Source organism: Apteryx rowi, unplaced genomic scaffold, assembly GCF_003343035.1.
Source record: "Apteryx rowi isolate R43461 unplaced genomic scaffold, aptRow1 scaffold_0, whole genome shotgun sequence".
NCBI lineage: Eukaryota > Metazoa > Chordata > Aves > Apterygiformes > Apterygidae > Apteryx > Apteryx rowi.
Window position 1 is genome coordinate 10,758,982 of NW_020447195.1, and position 27,001 is coordinate 10,785,982.

The 27,001-nt window shown below is 38.8% G+C and overlaps 1 protein-coding gene across 16 annotated transcripts in view; it reads left to right on the forward strand.

Annotated features, from left to right (window-relative positions):
- The first annotated feature begins 6 nt into the window (after positions 1-6).
- ZBTB46 (zinc finger and BTB domain containing 46) overlaps positions 7-27,001 on the forward strand; it is a 61,230-nt gene continuing 34,235 nt past the window's right edge. For 12 of the 16 annotated variants that reach the window (XR_003252003.1, XR_003252004.1, XR_003252006.1 and 9 more), the window contains exons 1-4: positions 7-223; positions 6,856-6,983; positions 8,795-8,934; positions 16,367-17,336. Coding sequence is in view for 9 of the 16 variants with exons in the window: in XM_026056496.1 (XP_025912281.1) it covers positions 8,881-8,934; positions 16,367-17,336 (1,024 nt within the window). In the remaining 7 variants the exon portion in view is untranslated. Of the gene's footprint in view, positions 224-6,855; positions 6,984-8,794; positions 8,935-11,188; positions 11,227-14,665; positions 14,754-16,366; positions 17,337-27,001 lie in introns of those variants that run through there. The other 4 variants (XM_026056478.1, XM_026056486.1, XM_026056470.1 and 1 more) reach the window with 4 other exon arrangements.

A 27,001-nucleotide genomic window follows, 5' to 3' on the forward strand; every position in this document is an offset into this window, starting at 1 on the left:
GGGAATTTTCCAGCTGGTAATTTCTGCTGCGTCAACACCCAGCTCAAGGGAGAGGAGAAGAGACAAGGGGGCATTTTAACAGCAGCTCCACTTGCAAATGGCAAGGCTCAGTCCTGGCTCCAGAATTAAAACCCTTTCCGCCCCCTAAAAACCAGCATCTGTGCAAGTTGGACCAAGAGTTTGTCAGGAGTGTGGTTCAAAACTGCCTGGAAAAAGGGATGAGGTAATAATACTGGTGAAGCATGCTGCATTTCTCTCTTTCTGTCTCTTTCTCTCTCTCCTCTCTCTCTCTCTTTTTTTTTTTTTTTTTCTTCTTAAGCCAGGCCTGTTTTGGGTTATTGTCTCCCCCTAAAGCCAGGCATAGATCGCCTGGCCTTGCCTCCATTTTAATTGCAGGCTGAAATGGGGGAAGTGACCCTCTTTAAAAAAACAAACAAACAACAAAAAAAAACCCTTGAAAAATAATGCTGTTGCTTTTGGTGGGCATAGGTGATTTTTTTTTTAATAAGGCTGTAACAAGTGCAAAAGTGGCTGGAAATGTTTCTCTGTCATGGTGAGAAACTAGTGAGGCGTCCTCCCCCCCCCCTCCGTCCGCCCCTAAAAAAAGTAAATTGTACAATTTGGCGGAGGGGAGAGGGAGAGGTGTGCGGAAAGGTGCGCGCAGCAGCAGGGCTTGTGCGGCTCGATTGCCTTTGTGTCTCTGTAAATAGACATGTCAGTTCCCAAAGTAATACAAGTAGTGTCTGATAACTCAATCCCCGATGACAAATAGAGAATGGAGCAGATTTTCAAGACTCTAACAGTGGGAGGATTTCTCTTTTTAAACAGGGGGGAAAAAAATGCTGATACCTCCCGAGGAGGTGCTTCGCTGGTGCGTTATTGTGAAGCTGAGCACTCTGAAGAAACCCAAATATTTAAAAACAATATTTATTTATTTATTTATTTATTTATTTATTCTACACCTGACGAGGAAAAGACAAACAAAGAAGAGTTTAACAGCTCTTTAATGAATTCCTCATGCTTTTTATTTTGCAATCTCAATGATTCATTTGGCGTGGATTGCAGGGTCGGATTATTATCAGCATTGTTTGAGGCTATGCTAATTAGGAAATGTGTTTTGCAAACACTGTTATTGTAGATACCTGCACCAAAGTTCTTATATGCATTTTAATTGCATCACTTGTATCATTTTTAGCATTTAGTCAGTGGAATATAGATCTAGGTCTCAGTTCTTGCACTCGATAAAGTATTTATTACAMGTGTGGATTCTGTGTGTACAGAGAGCATCTCCACTACTAATGTATTGAATGTATTTTCTCAAAAAGGGAGCGAGCTTTTTTTTTTTTTTTTAATCCCTTTTTTTAAATGGGGACAGTGGAGATTAAAAGGAAAAACTAGGTAATCAAAGAAGAGTGAGGAAAAATGTAATTTTGAGAAGGAAGCTTTCGGTGACTGGATAGCTCTTCCACTTTTATCAATACCTTGCTTGAACGTTTTTATTTTATAGCACCTTTTTATTGGAATAAATTCTGTTTCTTTGAGTTCACTCACTGTTTGTCAAGTTCTACATTTTGAAATCCTTAGTGATGGAAAAATGGGTGGAGTGTGTTATTAGTCACAATATTTTCAACATGTGGTGAGGAATTATTGCTTTAAGGTGTTTTGGGGGAACTGACATGAAATGGATAATAATGGATAGAGGTTGCCCCACGGGCCAGACTGAGAACTACAAACAGTTTTTACTGGACCTCCCAAATATATGTTCCTGAAAAATATTCTTTGGCTTGATATACTAGGAGAATGATTATAACTTAAATAGAAAACTAGTCTTTTGTTTTTGATACAGCTTCTCCTGAGTGAGGAAACTTGCTTTTATCTAAGCGTAGGATTATTTACTATTGCAATTGGTGTCATGGACTGTATGCTAGCATTCATGTAATTGAGTCAATTTTAGTATGGTACAAAAAAATGAGGTGTTGTGGTAATTGTAACGTTAAATGTTTGTTCATGTATTTTAAAAGCTGTTTCATTCTAAAATGTATAAGATTAAGCCTTTGAAAACATGACCTGTACACAGGGTTCTTGGAGACTAAAGAAAATGGGCCACTTTCTCCCCGTGGTCTTTGTTTTCTGGGACAGTTGTACAACAGTGGATATGTTCTTTGCAAGAGGTTTTTTTATAACTGGAAGTGCTTAGAGGAAAACCAGTTTAGCAACCCCCCCCCCCCCCCAAGAAAAAAAAACCACAGTTCTCTGTTGAAAAGAAAAAATGTCTCAGGTTTGAAAGGTATGTTATTTGCTGTTAATATGCCTGCTTTTCCTCTGATACTGTGCTGTATTGCTGTGAGATTGAGCGTATTTTTAAATGAAACTTTTTGTCTTCCCTATCCACTTGTGTGGTTTTTTTTTTTTCACGAGCGCTCCGTTTTGATATGTGTTTTGAAGTTTCTAAGCAAAGTTTCCTGTCCTCCAGCAGCATAGCAGCAGGCTAACACCCAATCCAAACTGTTATTTTCTTGCCTTCGGAGCAGAATTATTTCATAAACAGCTCAACCTTTCCCAAGGTTTTCCCCCTCTCCCCTTAATGTTCCTGCCGGCTTTACTGGCTACTTTAGAGCACTCTGTAACGCTCTCTAGACACCCCCTAAATTGGTAAAAAGCATTCACATGGGTTTTTCTTGCTCCTGTGTACTTAGTTTAATGGGCAAACAAAAGGGTAAAGAGAGGGCTTAGTTTAAGTCTTTGAACAGCTACCTGCAGTTCTAATGGTTATCCCATATGCGCATTATAATTCCCAGGAGCCAGCAGTTTGTGTCCATTACTGGCTGTGAACATTACACTAGAAAATTCTGACACTTCGCGCAAAAGGATTAATATMATGTTTTTATTTTGCTTTCATTTACTCTTGACTGAAATATTTTAAATGCATAGCTTATCTGTGTTTTATATATGTTCTATTTGAAACTTAAAGAGTATTAATAGTGAAAGAAGGCATGCTGTGGGGCTGGCTGTAGTTAGCAGAGGTCATGTTAGGCTAGAGTAAAGGGATCTACCGCGGCTGTGAGATAGAGAGGGTTATTTTGCCTGCATAAAGTACTGTGATGTTATTCCTTACCTAATGATTTTTGGGAGCATTTTTATGATATTTTGGTCAAGTATAAGGACACTGTCAGAACTCAAGTGTTAAAATTTCACTGTGTTTCCTCAAAGTGTCATTTCATCAATTCTTTAGGACTTTTTGTTTCACTAGGTGATATGTTTGTGTTACAGTCTCCTTAAATATAATCTTCAGTGGTTTAGGTTTTCTTGATTCCTTCCAGACCTTTAGGCAGGGTGAGAAGTAAAGCGTATTGCTTGCTGTGGGATTTCTTTCGTTTGAGATGCATGAGAAAAGAATCTTGACTTCCCTAAGCAGTTTAATCGTTTTATCTGTTTCATGCTGCCTCGATGTATTTGGATGCACAGCGATGACCGGTTGACAGGGAGAGCTGCTTGGGATGCAGTTCCCATCCTAGCTATTGATTGACCACGCTGCTGTCATAACTGCTTGCCATCAGCTTCTCCTCCTGTGAAACAGGAGTGCCGCTGCTTACCCACCTCTTCTAAAACATTTCCTAGTATATAGATGAAAAATCGTAGTTGTGCTAAGCGTGTTTATTCTTCATAAATGCAAACTGCTCTGCAGTCCTCACTGAATTCCTGCAAGGTGGTGGAGTTCAGTGAGGGACTTGTGGGTGGGGTTTTTCTGGTTTTGTCCCTTGCACAGCTAACGGTGGTGTAGTTATTCTCCGAACAGTTGCTGTAACTTTCCAAGTTTCATACCCATATATTCAGGAAACCTTAGTTTTTGTTTTCACCACTATTGAAATGCGGGTTCTGAATATTTTGCAGGCAGGATGAGATCCTTGGCAGTAATTCTAATTAGATGGAAATGCGTTCCACTTGGTGGTGTTCTGTTGCATGTGTGTATGTAAGCATGCATGCATTAGAATAAACAGCCTAGCTACCGACAGGTGTAGTAACTTTGCTGAAACCTAACGGGCACATGCTGAGTTGCAGTTGCAACTTGCTTTTTTGACTGTCTTCTTGAGATGTGGCTAACTTTCATTCCAGTCTATACAGTTGTGACCTTTCCTGTCCACTTTGCTAATGTATGTGTATGCAAAGAAAAATATTCAGTGGATATTAGAAGTTTCCTAACACTCACTTTATGGCAAAATTGAGGTGGAGTCTTTGATAACGGAGGAAAGGAAGAGTGAAATATTCTACAGGCACAGTTACTAGCTTGCGTATGGATTAAAATAAACGTAGTAACAGTGTCCCAGGATGTGCCAAGAATTTAGCTACGTAAGAACCCTACTTAGAACAGTGAGTAGGGTTTTACATACTCTGGAATATGCTAATACTTATATACACTTAAATACCTAGTTATCTTTTATGATTTTTTTTCTTCTTCCTGTGTTGAACAAACTGTTCATTCCATCCAAGCAAGTTTTCTTCCTAGTATTTCTCAASTTGTGATGACGACCTCTGTGGAAGGACAGTTGGTAGTTCAGACTGCTAGCTCATCCTGACTGAGGAGGGAGTTAAACAGAACTTGCACCTTTTGCATGAGTATATCCTTGAAGGAAATAATCTTTCTGACTAGTGTTCAAATTATGTATGAAACAGAAGAATCAATGGTCTGTATTAGCTGTTAGGTGCTTAAATTAGTTGGTTTCAGGTTTGGGTATTTTAGGTACTAACCTAAGTAGGCAGGATGCACTACTCATCTCCCAAAAGTTCTGCCACTATAGTACTGCAGAGTGAGAGGGTGGCTAAATATAAAACTAGCTTACTGCCTTCCTCCTTAATGCCACTGTATCCTCCTTGGCTTCATCCCACTTCTTTTTTATAATAGTTGACCAAATTTAGGTTGTCAGATGTATGCTAAAAAGTAAAAAGGGATACCTATCCAAGGTGCTAAGCGTCTGGGCCATGAAGTGCAAAAGCAGAAGCAGATTGCTCACGGGGCACCTCTGATGTTATCTTTAGTTTGGCAGTGGTGGTTTTTTACTCTGTGATTATTCCTCATTCCTTATATCTCTTTTCTATCTTTTAGGCGCTCTTTCCCCCAGCTCCTCCCACCACTACACTTCTCTTTTAAAATTACCTCAGACCTCTTCCTCCTTCTTGGGCTCCCTCCCTTTTTACGTRCTGGGTTTTGGAACTTTAGCAAAGATCCCCTAAGTAAAAAGCCAAAAACCAATGAGAAAATTTGGGGGGATCCTTTCTTCAGGGCAATTCCCAGTGTGTTATGCTGTTCTTTAACCATCTTTTTAATGTGCTTTTTATGTTGGTTTTTGGCTAACAGAAACACAAGTGTGAAGTGTTTGGCTTAGAAGATTGCTTTTGTGACTCAGTGTTGTTTTTTGGGTTTTGTGTTTTTTTTCTTTTAAGTGGAAGCTTAGATCTTGTAGAAGTTAATGGCATTTGGGCAGGTAAGCTTACTACTAGCCACAGGCAATTGGACTTTTCAGTATTTTTTAATCTTCACTGCTAGTTTAGCAGATATAACTGCAGCTAAATTCTTCTTTTTTGACATCACCAGACTTCTCAAGCTTCCTACCCTGTCAGATATTTGCTTTTTAAATGCTGGTTAGCTCTTCCATGTTCTTACTCCATTCTGCAAGCTCTGTAGTATGGGTAGTGTTGGATCTGATCTTTTGTTGGTGAAGCCAGAGGAGAGATAGGGAGAGCGGAGTTCAAAAACAGGGGAGTGAGGAAAACAACCGTTTCTGTACCGTGATGGTGGTCTCCATGGTGGAGAGAAAGGAAAACGGACAGATTTGGAGAGGTATGGAGAAATGAGTAAGTGAAATGTAGAGGAAATGCCAAATAGGGTGGAAATCATACTGCATCGAAGCATTTTGAAACAGGGGTATGCACGTCCAAGTATTTTCTGCTGTCTCAAGAACCGACAATATCATCACTGCTCTATAAGGAAAGGTGCATCCTGTTGTATTAGCTAAATGTTACCGGGTGGAATACTGTATTTCTTGCTGCAAAGCTTTTACAGGAGCAAAAAAGAACTACTTTTACTTTCTGTTCAGTATTTGCATCTTTGTCTGTAGCTTCGTGTTTTTTTCAGGATTTTTGGATTTTTGTAAAGAGGAACAAACTGCTTTAGTTGGTATCTTTGTGCGTGCTGCTCTTTAACTTGAGGATGACATTGGCTTGAAGGCAGTGATTCGGTAGAGGTGGGTGGGTGCAGAACTCAAATTTCTTACTGGCTTTTGTATGATGTGGGAACATMATTTAAAATTTTCTGTTGTCTTAGGTAAATGGCTTTGGAGGGGGGATCATAACTGTGAGATGAGATTAATATTAAGCCCGTTTCAAGTGTGTAGATGGCAGGTGTCACAGAAACATTAAATGAATCTTTATGGTGTTAATTAGAATACACAAAAATGTTAACATTGTTTGAAATCCTCACATCAAGTATTGTTTTTTTCCAGTGACTTCTCCAAAGCACTTCTCTCTAGAAGTATAGTCCAAAACTTTTAGTAGTCCTATAATTTTTATGTTAAACTCTTCTTTAATTTACATAAGGGTTAAATCATTTTTCCTCTATGTTTAACTATAGAAATGTTTCAGAATATTTCTTGTTTGAAATGGCAAATACAGTGTTGTAAATGATTCAGTTGTTGGTTTACATTTTAAGAAACTAAAAATAATAGTTTCTTGTCTGTACTAAACACCCTGGAAATTTTTTTTTAAACAGTTGCTTGTACTTACATGACACTAAAGTTTTTGTTTTGTGTTTGACTTAAAGATTTAACTGTTGCCTCCTATTCTTTTCATTCCCAAATACAGGACATCAGATGAACCTTTTGGAGCTTGTTACCGGAGACCATTTTCCTCTGTTCATTAAATCATGTGCTATAGAGCTGTGAAACATTGTGGCGTTTATTTTTGCTAACAGAAAATACTTTCAAATATTGGTAAGTTTTGAGCATTTAAAGCTTTTTGGTTGGTTGGTTGGTTTGTTTTTAAAGGCAGTAAGGGAAGGAGGAAGACTAGCTGGAGATAACATTGCCATTAAGGCTTCCAGTTCTTTAAAATTTGACTTAACACTGATGATAAAGGCTAGTGTAAAAGTYGTACCCAACCACAAAAGTTGAAGAAATATTTGTGCCTATTCTGCTGCTCCTACCTTATGATGAGGACCATTAATCATGGTCAGTTGGTTCTCATCTCTTCAATGAGAAGAGGAAAACAGGTGCAGAACTCAAAGCAAGAGGAAAATTGAAGAACACTGCAAAATAAGATAGGTCTCAGATTTACGCCTCTTAGCAGCCTGTTCTGGCTCATTTTGTGACTCTGGGTCAGAGGTATAAATGAGAGGCTTAACAGTGGGAGTCCGAAGACTAAGTGAAAATGCATATTACTTTTACATTTAGGCTAACAAAAACATTTACCATGTGTGTATGTCATCCCCCCTCCCTGCCCCTCTTTTTTGTTAAACTGCCTAAATAACAGGACTAAAAAGAGCTAGCCAAAACAATTGCTATGGAGAAGCAATCGGAATTAAAGAAAGGCAAGACTTGGCAGTCTGAAATAGAAATTGAGAACAGTCAGTGGTATTTGCTTGAATTGGGTCATACTTGTTTTCAAGATTTTCAGTTCTGCTTATTGCTGTAAGAATGCTCAGGTTTTCCTTATTACTTCATTTGTTTATTAGAATATATTAAGTCACCATTTATAATTAGTTTGTATTGGAAAAGCTTTCTTAATTTGTCTTCTGATATTTTCTTCTACAATCTGTCATTATAGAGGGTCAGTCTAGAAATCAACAGTATTGACTTATAGTTTATTTTTATGAAGGGAGCTAATCTATATATTGAAAACATCTAAAATATGGAGATCAGAAATCTATGGAAAATACTTTTCTGTAATGGCTAACAATACATACATAAAACAGTTTTGAATAAAAGTCTAGTCAAACGTTTTAGTTCAAGTTAAATGTTGCAAGTGTAATGAATATGTTATTCTAAAGAAAAAAGTATGTTTTGTAGAAGAGATAGGTGTACAAGAAGGTAGTTACAATGGATGCATCTTCACATATAAATAGGACAAAAAAACCTTTGTGTGGATTAGTGTTCAGAACAATTCCTATTTTTATACATTCTGATCATGAATGTTAATGTTTCATCTGAGGAGTCTGTCTCTGAATGTACCCTACTATACATATGTACCTATTTTATACAGAATTTGGGATTGTTTAGTCTCTTAACCTAGAAAGGCATCAGCCAGTACATACTGGCAGTTAAATATTTCAAGAGGAAATTCTCTTGAATATTCCACTGCAGACTTAATTTTTTTAGAAGTTGTGTTGGTAGCTTTTTTAACTCAGTATTTTATAGGTCAGATAAGGTAAATTAGTGTCCCTCAGGCCACAAATGTCTCTTTAAAGAGTCATTAAAGTGAGACTGTTTTGAAAAGCTACCAAACAGGAAACATTGTTGTTCCAAGGATCTGTTTGAAGTTTTAGCTTCTAAAATTAGATTTTTTTTTCCCTATACTTTTTCAGAAGGAACTGTTGCTTCAGCTGTTGCATAAGGGTAACCTGGCTTTAATTACCTGTCGTGTATTGATACACATCTGAGTTAATATCTTTTTGGTTTATTAAGTCATAACTAGGTGTTTTATGCCTGTGAACTTTGAGGGAAAGAACTTCAGAATGTATCGCTGTTGTTTGGTAATCTTGTAGTTTAATGTTAGTAACTTTTCCTGTTTTTGTTTTTTATTGTAGTTCTGTCTTTCTCCTACAAGAGTTCATACCAGTATTATTTGAAGGTTGCAGGAAAGCACACTACCTGTGCTGCCCTAGGACTGTTGATGTCCTCAGCTGTTGTAGGAGAAACACTAGACCTGGAACCCAGTTTGTTACTGGTAAGGAGTAATTGTCTTGGAGTTTTTTGTTTTTTAATAGTAAAGTTTGCATGCTTTCTTTAACAAAATGACTAAAAATCATTTCGCTATTTCCTCATTTAAGAACATTATACCAAAACCTGCAACTCTGCTCTTCTGTGTTTTGGTTGGTTGGTTGTGGGTCGTCGTCCCCCCGCAGTTTCTAAACTTGCATTTGTCCTAATTTTCCCCTTTCCAAACTGTGGAGGCTAACAGTTTTCCCTTAGCTTTCATTTTCAGACCTTCTTTTCTCTTGAAGTTCTTCATGTACCATCAGAGTTAATGAAGGTTAATAAAGGAATTTTTCTAAAATACCTTCAGAAATCCTTCTTCTTGTGACACATTGATATTGTGCCTCTTCATCTTTACTATTTCATGGGGGTGAAGAGGCTCTTCTGTCCTTGAAACATATGATGCTCCAGTAACTTCAGGTAGACAATTTGACAGGTCACAGCCAAATTACTGGTTTAAAGTTTTAGAGTGCTGAGTGAAAGGTGTAATGATTGCTCCCTGTTATTTTAGGTTTTGGTTGTTGAAATTGGGATCTGCTTGCGGTTCTTATTTAGATTGCGAAAGCAAAGCCTAATGATAAGGTGAATGACTGGAAGCATGTGGCGTTTTGAATGTCCTTTTTCTTTTTGCTGTAATCGGCTGTCCTTTAATTCGTAATGCCTTTGTATCTACATTATTTGATGTCAGAAGCAATTGTAACATGATGATGTGGTCTTAGGTATTGCATTTCCTAACTAAACCTAATCCGGACAGAGCGAGAGTTGTGATGTCTTCAGCTGTATGGAGAACTCGCGGTTAAAGTGAGTTCGTTCGTCTTTGCCAGAGTATTATAACTTCTGAAGGTGCAATGCTGGCCCTGCTGCTGCTGTTTGAACTTGTCATGGACMTTCTGGATAKCAACTCCTACAGAGTTGCTAAGCAGAAATGCCATTTTAATGCTGTAGGTGACAAGGTAGCATTTGGCTTGAAATTAGAAAAATTTTAGTGAATCCTCATCAGGCAGGTGGTAGTTAAGTGTTTGTAGAGTTGCTTTGCCATACAGTTATTGAGAATTGAGTGGGCCTCTCAAATCTGATAATAAAAATACAACTAGTATTTATTTTTTTTAAGTTCACTGAAAATTATATACCTCCCAAATTCTTGCCTTTTCTATAATTCTATGGTATTTCTCAAACTGAAAGGCAAAACTTTTTCTTCCTGCAACTTCTAGCCCATAAGGAAAAACATTCATTTTTCTAAGCTGTAATTAAACATTCTTATCCCCATTCATAAGGGAAAAGTGATGTATTGATGTTTGCATGAAACGATGAGTTGCAATTAACATCCTTGGGCCAAGGATCTGGTTTGTTCTTACTACARACATCTGCCTACTTCTCTTTGAATTCACAGTTGTAGCTTGAATGAATAACTTGATCAACGAACGATCAGTTTCTTGAATCAGAATAGGATAAAAGTTTCTTTTTTGGCAACTGTTCATTTTTCATGAGCTGTTACTTCTATTTGTGCCTTAAGTTTTGTTCAAAATAGATGCAGTTTTTGCATATTTAGTGTAAAGAAATTTAATTAAGCTCTTAAAATTGTGTGCTGTTCTTCCTCAAATACGCTTGTGAGAAAACACTTTAGTTCTGGAGATTGGTACTTGAAAAACTCATGAGTGATGTCTCTGCAGGGAATTACCATCCATCAGTATCCTGATTCTTCTGCTCTCTTTTTCATTTAGGAGAATAATTTAAGCATAGGTACTGTCCTTTTCAGTTTCTAAGGCTGGTTTGTTTTTGTTTTCCCTCCAGCTTTGTCAGCATAGGACATGTGGATGTGATGGAYCATACACATTTCTGTTGTCTTTAATTGGATAAAAGTGAGACTAGTAGATACACTGTGTCTTGTTGTGCAAGGAGGAGTTTCAAGTCTGATCACACCTTGCAGGACTCCTCTGCAGAGGAATTTAAAAAATGTTGGAATGTTGGTGGGAGTGGAGACCTGGGAAGGACATGGGGGAAGCAGAGAAATGGGGTGCATTTGTTGGGTTTTTTTTGCATGATAAACTATTGGAGTGAATTTCAGTTCTCCATTATCTGTTTTTCCCTTCCCTCTAAAGGGAGAGAGGGGAGGAAACAACACACATTTTTGGCTAAATTCTGGTTGGCCCTTTTTCCCTNAAGGGAGAGAGGGGAGGAAACAACACACATTTTTGGCTAAATTCTGGTTGGCCCTTTTTCCCTAGGGAGCAGAGTGGCTGGTGGAGGAGTGCATGACAAACTAGTGAGTATTTTGGTACACTGTAACTTGTGTGTCCTTAGTTTTAAGTGTAGAAACTTATATTTAAAAAAATTGCAACAGATTAAATGTTGTGTAGTTTAAATTTTTGGTTAGCTTTTATCCTGCAAGAGAGTTTTTAAAACAAACAAAACAACTTGTACTGATCAATTGATCAGAATAGCTATAATCTGTTTTTGTTGCTGTTTTCCTTCTGAGTGAAGGGAGTGAAGTACCTCAGAAATTATTTTTGTCCCCAAGATTTCCCAGGAGATAATACTGTAGACTTTCATCTGTGTTATTGCTTTTCTTTTTATCTGTGGCTTTTTTCATAATTTAAATAATTCACTGAGTTTTATATGCAACAAGTTTGTACCCCTTAATTTTAATGGTGTTAAGATTTCTGCAGGGGACTTATTATATGTATTATATGCTGAGAGGTTAGGCTTTGTAAGTGTTACTGCTTCTTCTTTTGAGAACCCTTCCAGTATTAAGTGAAGACTGTGTTTATTTAGACTGTTATTATGTCCTCAGGTGTTATTTTTATGTTCAAACAGCTTGTGCTGATGATGCAAAATAAACACTTTTCATAAATGCTCTATTTGTAGAACTAGGTTCATTCTAGCTGGGGTTAAAGTTTACATAAATTATTAATGGTTGGTTTAAGACCAGGTTTGTGACAGCATGAAAAATACAAAGCTGTCCTATATCTTGACAGAACTTTGTATGTAGGTGGCTATTAAAACTGCTCATGCTCAAGATCTTGTCTGTTTTTTATGGTTACATGCAAGTGCTGTTTGTTCAGGAGCAATTGTTTTAGTTTCTTTTTCGAAAAAAGAACAGAATTGAATTACTGTACTAKCCATACGTTGACTTGTGGAGGAAGCCTGGTCCCCCTACGATGTATTTTGTGGAAAACCTGTCAGAGTCTACAGACGAGCCTTCACGGTTCACTGGTTTCTTGGAGAGCTGTGTTGTGGCCGGGCGCTGTCATCGGAGGCGCAGGCTCCCGGTGTCCCGCGGAGCACCATGCTAGCGAGGAAGGCGGCTGCTGAGCAGTGACGGACTTCTCATTCCGGAGTGGAAAGCTCTGCTCTGCTCCGTCCTGTACTCTGGAAGGTAGCGTTATTAAAATCTGGTCCTGGGACATAGTAGAGTAGATCTCTGTTTTTACGAACTGGGGGTGCTGTCGTGAAAATGTATTGCCAGGAATCTTCTTGCAGTTTGATTCCCACTTTGCTTTTTTCTGGAAGTTAAGAAATTGTATTGAATAGGTATTGGAACTGGAGGGTTGTAAAGCAAAATCCCACAAGTTAATTAGAAATAAAGAACATGGATATAGGAAGTTACAGGAGTAATAGTCACTGCCAGTAGTAGTCTCCACTTATAAAACACCAAGGATAGAACGTGGCTGCCTGGACGCATTCATCACGAGGCATTACAGCTTTTCTTTTCTTTTCATTAACCACTGTTGATGTACTGCARTCTTAGAAGTGAACTTACCAACGCTTTGCCCTTCAGTGTGCAGAATGGGACCATTATTAATCTTTTTGACAATAACTCTAGTGAAATAGGGAAACGCACTGATGTGTCTGAGAGTTTGTCTAGCAAGCATTCACCGTTTGGGAAAAAGTTACTCCCAGTTTTCCTAGTCAGAACTTTCTTGAAGACTTGTTTGGATGTATCAAGTGGAACCAGGCCTAAAACATTTTAGTAAGCTAAAAATCTCCACGGTTTGTCATGTGCTTTTGCTAGTGGTTTGAAGGGGATTGCTTTTCTAAAGAAATCTTTACCTAGCATCTTCTAAGTGGAGATACACATCTTTACAAGGAGAGGAAAAAAAAAAAAAGCCACAAAACAGCATGTAAAATTGGAACACAAGAGCAGAGGGTTTTGAAGCTTGCTGAATTTTTAACTACTAGCAAATTGCCTTAAATTTAACTTGGATTAGTTCCCTAGTGATCCTTGACATTAAACGGATGTGCTGGTTTGACATGGGTAGACAGAAAACTAATTAATTCCTCTGAATTTGAGGCATATTTAATTTTCTCCCCCAAAGACCTCTCATTTAAAAGGTACAATGATGTGACAAACATTCAATATAGAACAATGTATGAAAAGTAGCAGACCTTTAGACAGAGAAAGATCAAGACATCTACAACAATAATTGTTGTTTTGGAAGATGTTAAATTTTGATTAAATTGAGCATAAAGAGTATCTGTATCGTTGCTTGCATGCTTGGAAGTGGTATAATGTGGCCACCTGTCAGTGGAATGGCTGCTGTTCTTTGCGATGGGTGTCTTCCCCATTCATCTCTCTGCCTCTTTATACTTAAATTTTGAGTTCTTTGCAACACGGACAGTTGTCTTCCCTTTGCATAGAGGAATGTATATTCTCATTATTTTTACTTGCTTTATTATACTCACTACTTATTGTATTTTAGAATAGGAGGTATTTTTGCCTTCTTGTCCTAAAGGTATCCACCCATCCTCTGCTTTTGTCCCCAGTGTCCTTGGAAATGTGGACAAGTAAAGTAAGATCATATAATTCTTGCGTGTTAATGACATGCTTTTGTTCATTCATAGCTGGCCCGGAGGGTATCTTCTGTCAAGAGCTTGGTGGGTGGGAGGGAAATCAGGAAGTAATCTTGCATAGATTTTAGTATTTAATAAGAATATCATGAACAGGAAATAACAAAACTCAGAGAGAAGATATTTTGTAAACAAGCTAGCAAGTGCTTCATCCATAAGAAGCACCGGGTTAGTCAATGTCTGAATCTCAAACTGGTACAGTCAAAAACAAAAGTAGCAAGAGACAAATGTATTAATTTGGGTTCTGGCACAGACAGTATAAACGAAGGACAAGGTGTATGTAAAATATCAAGCAGAGATATCAACAGTGAGGGGCAATCCAAACATACTAAAATAAGCTGAATAAACATATGAAATGGCAGAGAAATAAAATCCCATGGGGATGGTGTAATTTCAAGGTGGAAAACATTCAGGAAGAAGTCCAAGAAAAGATGTTGCATAAACTCACACAAGCTGATGAAAATATTGACAAATGCTCTTGATGCTAATCTGTACCGAAATGAAGAATGGAAAATTACCCTTGCAGGGAGCTATTTTTTCTTCCAACCAATTTCAGGGAGATCTGCCTTGGAATATAGATTTTAAGACCTGTAAAGGAACAGCGAAGGGAAGTGCCAGTTTTGAAACCTTCTGGTCACTCCATAATTGTATGCTCTGARGTTCTTGCATCTTCCTCTGAAGCATGTGGATATGGCAGCGGCTGAAGACAGGATGGATGATAGACAATTCATTTGATCCTATGTGGCAATTCATGTTTCCTGAGGGGACTAGGCTGACTCTTCAGCTCCTAAAAGTAGATGCAGTAGTGGTTTCTGGAATAAAGACAAAACTGAACTGTCATTCTCCCTTAATAGGTGGTTCTCTCAAGCATAAAGACGTTATGAAGCTGTGGCAGCCACCTTCAGAGCGTGGAAGTTGTGGACCCACATATCATTTTTAGAGGTGGAGCTTACTATATCAGAACAAATTTTAAGCTTTTGAAAGAAACGGGGAGATATTCTGTACATTGTATGGCAACTCAATGCTCTTAAGTAGTTGGACCTTAAACTACTGCTACAGGGTATATAAATCTTGATACTAAGTTTCAAATAAGTGGTGTATGCTAGGTAAAATGGCAAAAATTATGCCAAGGAAGTTATAAAACTGGAAATAAAAAAGGTGAGTATGGAATTACAAAGCTAGTACCTACTGAGGTACGGTGTAGTGAAAAGTACTTCCCGAGTCTGCTCTGGCACTGCTGGCCTCCTTTGGTAGCAAATGCTTTGCGTGTTTTGAACTTGAAGGTGTTTCGCCTGAGAGACGGAGTGCACTGATGTGCATGATGTCAGTGAAGGATTATCCTGGAGACTGGAAGGACAGTAAGTTTTTGATAGAGGCTGAATGGACAGCAAATTAAACTGCATGATAGGAGTGACTTATTGAATACTGTATGGAATGTGATATATATGTTCAGTCCATAGTGATACATTGCTTGTCTCGTATTTGTACTTTGCAGGCAAGATAAAGTTCATTCTGAAAACTTTCGTGCTATTGATTACAGTTAGCAGTTAACTTTTTTTGTTTTGAAGTGTCCAAGGAGGTTAATTTTAGAAATAACTTACAAGATATGAGTCTCTGCCATACTACTAGCATTAACTAGCCTTTGTTGGAGCATATTGTGAAGTTTTCTGGAAGGTGATCAAAGGTCTATGAATTCTTATCAGCCTGATTGGATGCTCTGTTTTCTTGATCATAGAAGCATCCTTCCTAAACATGAATGTTTAGGTGACTATTAGAATTTCCCTACCCATCATCTTTGGGTGATGGTGGGGTAAACTTGGATATGTAAAGGCATGGAAATAATGTTTTATTGTGAAGTTAAAAATATTGTGCTAATAAGTAGTTAAGCTTCAAATAACATTAATTTCATAGTTCTGATCCATTGCCAATTTAGTTTGGGTGGGGACTTAAAATTTGTGATCTGTGGTCTTGGATTTGCCTGTTGCCCTTCTGACTTAAAGCCGGTATTTTTAGCCCCTCAGTCGCAATACAGCAAAGGAAATAGCTGGTTTCAATTGGCTTTTGCTGTTTGAGGACTTTAGCTATTCAGTGTGCTATGCGTCCTGCTTCTTCCCCTTGAGGAAATTGCGTTTCAGAATGCTCTTCAATAGTTTGATCCATCAGCATGGTTTCAAGTGCAGTACTCCTTTTTAAACCAAGCTTTACTGAACCCAAGCAGTAAAAACTGACAGCCATTTTACCCAAGTAACTTAAGACAGGTTTTCTTGCGAGTCTGTAGTAGTTTAAAGAAACATTATTCTGGAGTGTTATGAGGCACTGGGGGACTGAGCTTCAAATCTGGTCCCTTTTAATGTAAATTATTTAAGTCCAGTATAAATAAGCTGCATCTTGTAATGAATGTGCAGTCTTTCTAGGCAGCGGTTGTATTTTGTGATATTCTTTCAAGATGGACCAGTTACCTAATTTGCTACAACTTGGTTTGTCTTGTTTAGTCCTTGAAAAGGGTCTGTGGACTCTGATTTTGATGTAATACTGTCAGTTTCTTCCCCTTACAGGACTTGTGGAAGAGGAAACACAAAGATTTCCAAATGAATAACCGAAAGGAAGATATGGAGATTGCTTCCCACTACCGTCACCTGCTTCGTGAGCTTAATGAGCAGAGACAACATGGCATCCTCTGTGACGTTTGCATTATAGTGGAGGGGAAGATATTTAAGGCTCACAAAAACGTTCTGCTCGGGAGTAGTCGCTACTTCAAAACGCTGTACTGCCAGGTACAGAAAACATCTGACCAGGCCACAGTCACTCATTTAGACATTGTAACTGCACAGGGCTTTAAAGCAATCATTGACTTCATGTATTCTGCACACCTAGCGCTGACCAGCAGAAACGTCATTGAGGTGATGTCAGCTGCTAGCTATCTGCAAATGACAGATATTGTACAAGCCTGTCACAATTTCATAAAAGCAGCTCTTGACATAAGTATAAAGTCTGATGCCTCAGATGACCTTGTTGATTATGAACTTGGAGCTCCTTCTAGCAGTAGTACGGATGCTTTGATTTCAGCAGTTGTGGCTGGGAGGAGTATATCTCCCTGGTTAGCTCGGCGTACAAGTCCAGCAAACTCTTCTGGAGATTCAGCCATTGCCAGCTGCCACGAAGGAGGAAGTAGTTATGGAAAAGAAGATCAAGAACCAAAAACAGACAGCCACGAAGACATTTCATCCCAGTCTCTTTGGTCTAGTGACATGGGGTATGGGTCTTTACGTATCAAAGAGGAACAGGTTTCGCCATCACATTATGGAGGAAATGAATTACATTCCGCCAAGGATAGTGCAATACAGAATGCTTTCTCAGAGCAAGGTGTGGGGGATGGCTGGCAACCCACTGGACGCAGAAAGAACAGAAAAAATAAAGAAACTGTGCGTCATATTACGCAGCAAGTAGAGGATGACAGCAGGGCAAGTTCTCCAATGCCATCTTTTTTACCTGCCTCAGGATGGCCATACAGCAGTCGAGACCCAAGTAAGTTGTTCTTTTGCTTTTCATTCCTGGCACTAACAATGCAGAGTTAACGAAATCTGTTTGTGGTACGATCTTATCAGTCTCTGAAATATATTAGCTTATCCGAAACAGAAAAATGTAGAAATCTATGTTGCCAGCTGTTTGATGGAAGCACTGTACAGCTCAGTTAGGCACTTCAGTGTCACAGCAATGCAGGCTAGTTCTTCTGTGAAAGAATTTGGTGGTTTTGCTCTGGCCCTGAATCTAGAATAGCCTAAATCACCCCTGAAACATCATTATAATTATCAGAATTAATGAGGTAAAAGGTTGGAACTTCTTTCAGCAGGTGTGCAAACTCATCACACTTTGTCAAGGTTGAAGAATTTTCCTTGCATAGTATATTGATGCAGTAATTACACCACATATAGGTGTAATTTAGTGAGTCTTAATGATACTATCTTCAGTACTGTCTGATATTCAGGTGTCACTTTCTCAAGAATAAAGCTACCATAGCTTGTTGCTGGTAATAGYGAGAAAAGTGTTTGGTAGCTCTAAGAATAATGTTTTTGTGAGGCTCTAAGGCTTAAAATGTATTTTGATGTTTGACTACTTGTAGTCTGAGATGAATGACTTCTTTTTTCAAAAGTGTAACCAAGGAGAAAAATGTTCTCTGAACTCTTTTTGTATCTTCAGTAGTTATTTTTCTGTCTCATAATTAAGATAACTCTTGTATTTGATTTGCTAATCGCTGCCTATTTTTAGATCCAAGAATGCTATTGATATAGCGTTTTGTTTTTTTAAGGACTCTCGGGGAAGTGTGGTATTAAACTCCCATAAGCTGACTTGAAGATCTTAGTCTGTGCTATGAGTTAACCTGTGTTTCGTTGCATACCAGAATGTTAGCCAGCAAGGGGAAGGGTGTGTGAGATTATATACCCTTATGTTGTCAAATTTAGATTGAAAAAAGCAATATAACTAGTACTGAAAGCCTGAACAGTCTTTAAGTACTGAAAAAAGATTTTTAAGCTGCTTACGTACTGATATATGAATGTCAAATTTGGCTTTCATTGATATTTAATTGAATGGGTAACTGTCTACAAATATCTTTAATTATGTTACTTTTACAGTTATCTGCTGCAGCAAGCTTGCCTGTAATTATTCTAATTGGCTGGTGATAAAATCTAAACAACGTTGGTTAGAAGGAAGATGCCAGATAACTTAAAATAAGAATGATTTATGATAAGTCCTGTTTTTATAATGCATGTATTTTGGGACTGTGTTGAGTAAAGACTCAGTATTGACTGTCTGAAATGCTATTCACACACAAACACTTTTCACTTTCACAACATCTCATAAAAACAGCTCAAACACACTGGCTGAGGTTTGTTTTTTGACAGGTATATGAAGCAAGCCACACATGTTGGAGTTACTACAGAAGCAGAACTGCAACACTAATCTTAGAAAACTGGTCATAGATTGAGTTTCTTTAAATTATGCTTTTGAAAACTGTGCAAAATGTAAGAGRTGGTGTTGCTGGAAGATGAATGATGTCTATATCATTTCACTCCTAATTGTTAAGGAATTAAATAGAAATGGCTTTGGTTCTTTACAACTGTTTGTGGCTGAGAGGAAGATGGCTTCTGGGGTTGACTCAGTGCAGTGCTGAGACAGCTGCATCAGCAGATACAATCAAATTATTTGTTCYGAATCTTGTCTTAAATAGTTTCCAATTAAAGAGGTGTTTCATACGACGGGAAAGGGGAAACTGAGTGGTGGTGACTGGGGGAATAATTTTGATGTTCCGTCGGTGCTATTAAAGCAGAAAGAAAAACTGAATAGCTGTTAACTTCTCCCTGTCCAAGATGAGAGAAACGCCAGAAATAACAAGGATAGGGGCTATCTACGTTCATAGTGGCCTGCCCGTATCTGGCTGCTACTCTAGGAGCAGTGGGGTTCTGCATAAAAGTAACCATGCTGAAGAAAGGGGATATTTGGAGACTGAGCTACCCGTAGTTTCTCCATGTTGGCCAGCTGGAGGGGTGAGCAGAGATGAGATTCTCCTTTCTGCCCTGTTGAAGGATGCAGAGATGTGTGCTTCTCTGCACTGCCGGGCCTGCGCTCGCAGAACGAGGGGACGTCGACTTGGCGTCGGGGAGCCCCTTCCCGCACACGTGGGGGAACTCCAGCATCCCTACGGTTACAGGAACCCTCCTTTTCCTCAGGCTGATTTCTCTTGTCTTTGGGGGTGGGGGGGAGTGGAAGGGAGAATGGTTTTGGAGGATTTGAGGTCTGTGCACGTTAAGCTTTAGTTTACATCTGAACATTTTGGAAGTGGCAAGCCTCTCGTGCGCCCGTCCCCGCAGATGTGTGGTTTGGCTGAAATCGAGTGGAGTTGGTCACTCGGGTGAGATTGCTTCTCTTTCAGTGTGCAGGCAGCAAGGGAAATCAAAGCACCCCTGCCCCCCCCCCCCAAACCAGCGCTCCCCTGCTCTCCGCAGGCAGGAGGGTCTTTCTGTCTCGCATTAATATTTCCCATCTCCAGCAGGTGGAAGCAACCGTCTTGCAAACTGCTCCATCTCCTTCGTTGCTAGGCTACCGGATTCTGCGTGGGCAGTGGTACCCCGGGTTCCCCGCTTTCCTTCGAGGGGTGCTGCAGACTTAGCTCCCATCCGTGGAGGAAAGGCGATTCCTTGTGTACAAAGGGGTAACGGCAAGCGTATGTAGTGTGTAATGAGGATTTGGAATGTGGCTGTGCGCTTCGGTTTTTAAATTTCAGTTTAAAATTAGCTTTGAATTTAATAGTGTCAGGCTTAATTCCTTAAGACAAACATCATAGTCCAAGACTCTTTGTTCCCTCGCTTATTTGAAAGGGTCCCTATCCGTGTTGTTCATAGCTAAGATAAAAAGGTACTCCTTTGCCGAGGAAATGGGTGTTGAATGTTGTTTGGTAAATAAGCTCAGAGGAAAAGAGTTACCTAGAACTTTTTTTATTCTTTGAGACTCTTTCCCTTTTCTGGTCTATTCAGTGGTTTTATCATGCTGCTTGTTAGGTCTAAAAGCCCTGATTATGGGATAATTTGGGTACCATTTGCAAATGTGTGCTGGAGGGCTAACACAGGCCTTCTGGCAGTGTGAAAGCAGATTTAGCAGAGTCCATCTTAACGTCAGTGCTAATGTCTTTCTCCTGAAACTGTGCAAGATAATCATTTGGTCTTTCTTTCAGCAAGATGTAAGCAACATTTTTGGAAAGTGGGTGCTGCAAGTAACCATTACAAGTAACCACAGATTGAAAATCTGTTTTGCTTTTGAAACATCTAACAGCTTGTTTACACTTAGTGGTGTTGCTTGTTTCAGTGGGAAACAGATGTTCTTATCAATACAGGCAGGATGTAGTAAAGTGTCCCATATACTTAAGTAGACTGTACTTAAATTTGATGAAATGGAGCCTAAAACAGATAGAGATTTTATCTTGAAAAGAAAGTTCTTTCTGGTTCAGTTGATTCTATTCCAGATGCTGGTGGGGGACTGCTGAGAGTCTTTGAATTTGATCGTGCTGCAGATTAAAATGAAAAGAAGTGTCTGGAGTAATCCTGTTAATGGTAATCTAGTATCATGGAAATAGCCACAGGTTCTTAGCGTCTTCATGAAGAGTGTATCTGCTTCCTCCAAGGAAGAATGATCAAATAAGATTTGTGAAAGAATCTGAACTAAGTCGAGATGCTACACTGAGAATGTGATTAAGCTCTAAGTTTCTACAGGACGATGTCAGTCAAGCATGAAGGTGGTGCAAGGCTCTTCATTAAATCTGTAGAGGCATCTCGGGCTTAAATGAGTTTGCAGTTTGTTGCCTTGGTTATCTTTGCCATGCTATCCACCTTGAGAGCTTCCTGACTGCAGAGAGAACAGTGTTGGATGGGGACCATCTTTTCATGCTATTGCCAATTTACTAACTTGTATTCTCTATTTAGCATAAAACGTGGTTTTTTGGGTTTTGTTTTGTTTTTTTTTCCCTTCCTCATGGTGTTTGGGTTGGTCAGGATGTCACTGTGTTATTCTGTGTATGAAACATTATGTTTTCCTTACCTAGCAACATTTACTTGGAGTAGCAATTCTTCAAGGTAAATTTAAGAATGGGCTTTTATAAATTGTAACTTTCTTCATAACTGAGTAAAGAGGAATTTTCTCCACAGACTTGCTGAAATAACAAGTCTACCTTTCATTTTACTCTCTCTCTTTGAACTTGGTAGGTTTTCTAAAGAAACAAATTACTCATCCATTTATTGGTTTCAATATCAAAGTTGATCGTGAAATTCTAATATAGTCTTTAGTTTTGAGCCATCTTGTTTTTTTCTTAGGTTGCTATTCCAATAACATTAGATAAAACTTATGATCTGGTAAAAAGTTTGAGTATTCGGACTATGGAATTTGATGGTGTTTAAAAGGCTCACACTGAAAAGAGCAGTTATCTTCACTAGAAGAGCTGTTAAGCTAGCAAAATGTTGCAGTTTTTTTGCCTCTTTGTGTAATGGAAAGTTCTGTCGGTCATGGTGTGTGGGGGGATGTCTTTTGAAGAATTTATTGATGGTTTTATTAATGTTTTACTTCAAGCATAGTTGCGATTCAGGAATCTATTTCTAAGGAAATACTCCCACACATCATCTGAATGTTTGCACCCTAAAGCTGCAAGTAATTTTTGTGCCAATTGGCTATGTAATGAAGCTAATTACTCTCAAAACAAATCGGAACAGTCATTTTAGATGATGCAATTTGGGAACTTTTTGCTCTCCTTTGGTTACATGTAGTGAATTTAGCGGGATATGTTTTGAAACCCTTCTGTAACAGTAGTATTCAAGAAGAACTTCAAGATTTATGTAAACCCAGAGTTAAAAAGTTTCCAGCAGTGGGTGAGCACAGGTGCTTAGTGGTTTTATCACACACTGAGCCTACAGTGAGGCAAGGAGCAGCTCTGTCTAGATGAACTCGCAGCTGATTTTGTGCAGGTGAGGTCCCGGGACCTATCCGAACGTGTGCCTTCTCTTACTACGAGATGATTTTATGCTTGTAAGAAGGTCTCTTTCTGAGCAAGCTGTCAGGCTTCCTGTAACCCTTTAACCTTTTCTATGCAAGTCTTCAAATCCTGACCTTGTACCACTGCCTTTAGAGACAAAATTCGAGCACAGATTTTTGTCAACTTCTATGCAAGATCTGTTATTGCAAGGGACAGGAATTTCTTCTATCCCCCTTAGGAAGTTGGGGGTTACTCATACAAAACAAGAAATTCCTTGCTAGCCCATCAAAAATACATAACTGTGCTAATGTGGTAGCGATGTAGCATGGCTAGTTGGTAGAACTAGGTAATGGTTTTTACTTTTGCTGTAGTTAGATGCTTCCTGGGTGGTGTTTACGTACTGCATGTGCATTGTAAACACTTGTGCATCTATCGCTGCCTTTGGTTTGTGCAAACATTTGTACCAAATCGCTTTCTTCAGTTAGCGTGTTGGCTGCAAGCTGGTAGGTAGGTCTTCATACCGCTCCCTTTAGGGAGAAGGGAGGCCTGTTTAGAAGAGGAGCCTTTGTGAAACTCATGTTTACAATGTTTTGTAGCGACTCTCAAATGTGGCAGCGACTCGCTCTGTGTCCCTAGGTGTATGGTAAGCAGATTTCGCCCATTCATTGTTTGGTGAATCATCTGCTGTTTGGTGGTTTCTGTAGTTCAAGCTACTGTGCAGTGAAATCTGTTTTCAATAGATACTGTTGAAGAAATTAAGTTACTGCAAAACCATTTCTTAACCCCAGTTTCCTAGTCATCTCGCGTGTTTTCTTTTTAACACTGAAAATTGTATTGTTTCTGTTGTGATATATGTCAAGTATATTAGTTCATGTAGTGGAATAAATGCCTTGAATAATTAGAAGAGAAAAAAATTGAGCATGCTGTTTGTATTCAGGAGCCAGTTATTTAAGGAACTCTTTAAGGTTTTGTTTTGCAAAACCTGTATAATCTTCAGGTTTTACATGATGATATACCTTTCTAAAGTCCTTAAATCCTAAATAATACCAAAGAAACTTGTATCAGCAGCAGCTTACTATTATTGATTTCTCTCACGTGCCTCTGTAAATAAATAATGAAAACTTGCTTTTGGGTGTTGTTTTCTGTTTCCAGTTGCTATATGTCTCAACTTCTCAAGAACCAGCCATATACTACGCATGTGACAGAGGCGTTTTCTTTTTGTACTATGATTAGTAGTCCTCAGATACCTAATGAAGTATATTTGGTGACAAAAACTACTTTTTTCAATTCATATTCTCTATAAATGGAAGACCATTTCTTTTGACATGATATTCAAGAAGAATTTGTGCCTGAGGCAACCACATGTAAGAATAAAAGACTGAAATCTTTGTAGAAGTTCTCTCCGAGGAAGGAAAAATGCATTGCTTCTGAACCTGGAGAGACCAAAAATTAAACCTGTCCACTCAAATATGGAACAGCCATCTGCAGAAAATTTTATCCCTCTTCAATGCACATTTTTATTATGTCTTAAGGTATAACTCTCCAGTTTAGTTTCCTTAAATAGGGACTTTTATCTCTGTTAGCTGGAGAAGAAAGGGAGTTGAACTGTTTTCTGACTTCCCAAATTGTGCTGTGTATGTGGCAGTCAGAGAATGTCTCTGCCATTTGGCTCATCAGTCCCTTCCTACGCAAAGAACCTATAGGAGAATGTGGAGTATGTGTGTTCATATAGACATCTGAAATTATTCCAAAGTGTTCAAAGATGCTCTTTTAGCAAGTGTCTGCTTTTTGCAGTAAATATAAAAAGCTACCAAAAATGTTCAGCTTCTCATGAAGGTATTGGGTTTTTTTTGGGTTTTTTTGAGGATAAGTGTTAGTAAATTTTCAATAGCCTCCCACCTTGAAAAATAAAATAATTACTACCTCTTTCCCTCTCTTTTTTTTGTGAAGTCACAGTTTTGGTGCAAGGTATTATGATTTACTTCACTACTGCTGAGTGGCTTTTAATGATGATCTTAAACTGTGAAATAATGCCGCACCTTCAATAGCAGCAGCAGGTGATGGCAGGTCTCCTTTGGGAGCCGGCCCTGGAGGGGTTACAGCTTCGTGCTCTCGTGCCACCCCCAGAATTCTTTCTTAGCACCGAAATCAGCTTAGCCCGTGTTCTGCATTCCACTGGCTCCCGAGGCTGCCTGGATTTCTCGACTGTCTTTGCTACTCTTTTCCTGTGCCTAACGCATTCAGTTTACCGTATGTAAGTCGCTGCTAGTTGCAGCAAAAAGACCTCTGTGCCCGTACGCTGAATTTTGCTGAAATGTTCTGCTCAGCGAAGAATTTGCGTTCTCCACCTAACTGCAGTTATAGGCTAGCGAAATTATTAAGGTGCAATTTTCACAGGAATAACTATTTTAAGTTTCCGTTATTAAAGGGTTAGGTCAGGTTATTTTCAAGTCTGGAAAGTAAAATCATTACTTTAAACCCAGACGCTTATTCCCTGGCTACACCCTGGCTTTAAAATGGTTCCACCCTAAACCAGCTTTAGCTCAAAGCTCTGGGCCTGTTTCCTTTCCCCACCCTGCATTCCATTTTCCCCAGGCTCCAGAGCTGTCGTCCTCCTCCTCCTCTTCCTCCTCCCTGTGGTAACAGCCCTGATTCTGTTGATCTGTTTTAGCTACAGAGATCAGAGGCACTTCCCCTCTCGAGTGCCTTTCTCACCATTTTATTTGCTCCTTGTGCAAAGGTTATATTAGTCTCATCTTGACAGGTATCTCACTTCTCAAAAAAAAAAAAAAAAAATTACCGTTTTTAGTTTCTTTACTGAACTTACAAGTTATGAGAAATCAGAAAGGTTTTAGAATTTTAACATAAATAAGTTTCTGATCCTACTGTGTGATATCACCCCTGCTTAGGACTTTCACTTTCCTATTTGAAGCGCTGCGCGTGTGTTCGAACACAGTAAGTAGGAATTCATTCTTTAGATGCAGTGTCTCAGAATCAAAAAAGAAAACTAATTTTGCTATAGTGGTCTCGGATTTGAGTTTTGAGATTTCTTACTGATGGTTGTTTCGAAAAGCAAATATTTATTCTAGAGGATTTCAAAAGGCTATAACAGCTCGGCATCCTGTCGTATAATGAGCATTAGTGTTTATATCATTTAATGGTACTGCTTATGTCTGTTCCTGTTTGTGCATCTCATTCACGTACAGAAGTACAGAAAGAGAATCTCTGTACTGAAAAGCAGCATAGAATAGTACTTCTTACCTTTTACTACATAAGTAATGAGACTCGAAAAAAAAGAGGTTAAGCTTACAGTGAGCTTCAGGTTTTTTGTTTTTTGTTTGTTTGTTTTTTAAGTGATAGTATATTTGAAGTTAGAGTACAATTCTCTGCATGTTTTGGGGAAATAAAAGAGCTGGCTCAAGGTATTTCTACACTGGCCACTCATTCCTGCTCCTACAATGACCCCTTAATTCTTTTTGAGACTATTGTAAATCGGAATAATAAACTCATACAGTTTAACCATTTTCCCCTTCTTTCAAACTGGGTATTGTGTTATGCTGTCTTTTGTTGGGAAGAGGGGCTCGCTGATGAGACTTACCTTGTGGCCCTGCCTAAGTCGAGTCGGGATCACTAACAGGCAGCTGGAGAGTGGCAACAAGCAGCTGGGGTTGGGGCTGGGACCTCCTTTGGCTGACGCAGCCCACGGAAAACAATCTGCAGAATCTGATTTTTTGGCAGAAAAGCAAGTATTTTTGGGATAAGCTAAAAATGTGGGGTGGTTTTTTTTTTTTTGTTGTTCCAGTTACCTAGGGGAGTGGAGGAAATTTTCTGGTTTATACCTGTTAATTCTCCATATGCTGATTATTGTTTTGAGGAAAGTTCTTCAGATATGCTTGCTCTTTTAAAAAACCACTGCAGAAGTATTAGTATAAAAATAGGCCATATTTGTGTTGAACTGCTTCATTTTAGAAATTCTATTCTAGAAATAGAAGAAAATGTTTCTGTTGCTATTGGTAATACCTACATTGTTAATATTGCATGGTTGTAGGCTTGTAGATCATATTCAAGCCTGTATTATGAATGCTACCTTTCAATTGACATGGACTTTAAACTCTGTTTTGAGGATTCAGCTCCGCGTGTTCTCATAAAGATTGTGCAAAAGAACATCGAAGCCTCCTGGAGTTATAAGCAAGATAGACTAAATGGGGAGTTTGGTCTATCAAGCTCAACGGGTTTCCCCTTGAGCCTTCCAGAAACAGTTAACAGCATCTGAAATTTGCAGTCTTGCGCAAGAAGGTATTTCTCAGCGACTTACTCAAATCCAGACGGTGCAGGTCACGCTGGTTTGAACCACCGTGGAGAAGCTGCAGTAGAACTACTCAAACCTGGAAAGGGTGGGGGGAAGGGGGTGTCTTAAGGAAATAATGTTCTAGGTCCCATGAGGATCTACTTAAGACATCTTACTGTCACAGAGTTTTAAATGAGAATAAATGTTGTGGTTGGGCATGTATATCTGCCTAATAAGTATTCTGAGTTACAAAATTGGAGCTTATTCGGAATGTATTGCACACATTATATCTGTGTGTATATTATTAAGTTAGTGAAAAGAGCTCTAATCAAAATCAATATAATTAAGGGCATCAATTCTCTATATAAATATTGTGGTATGTGAAAATGC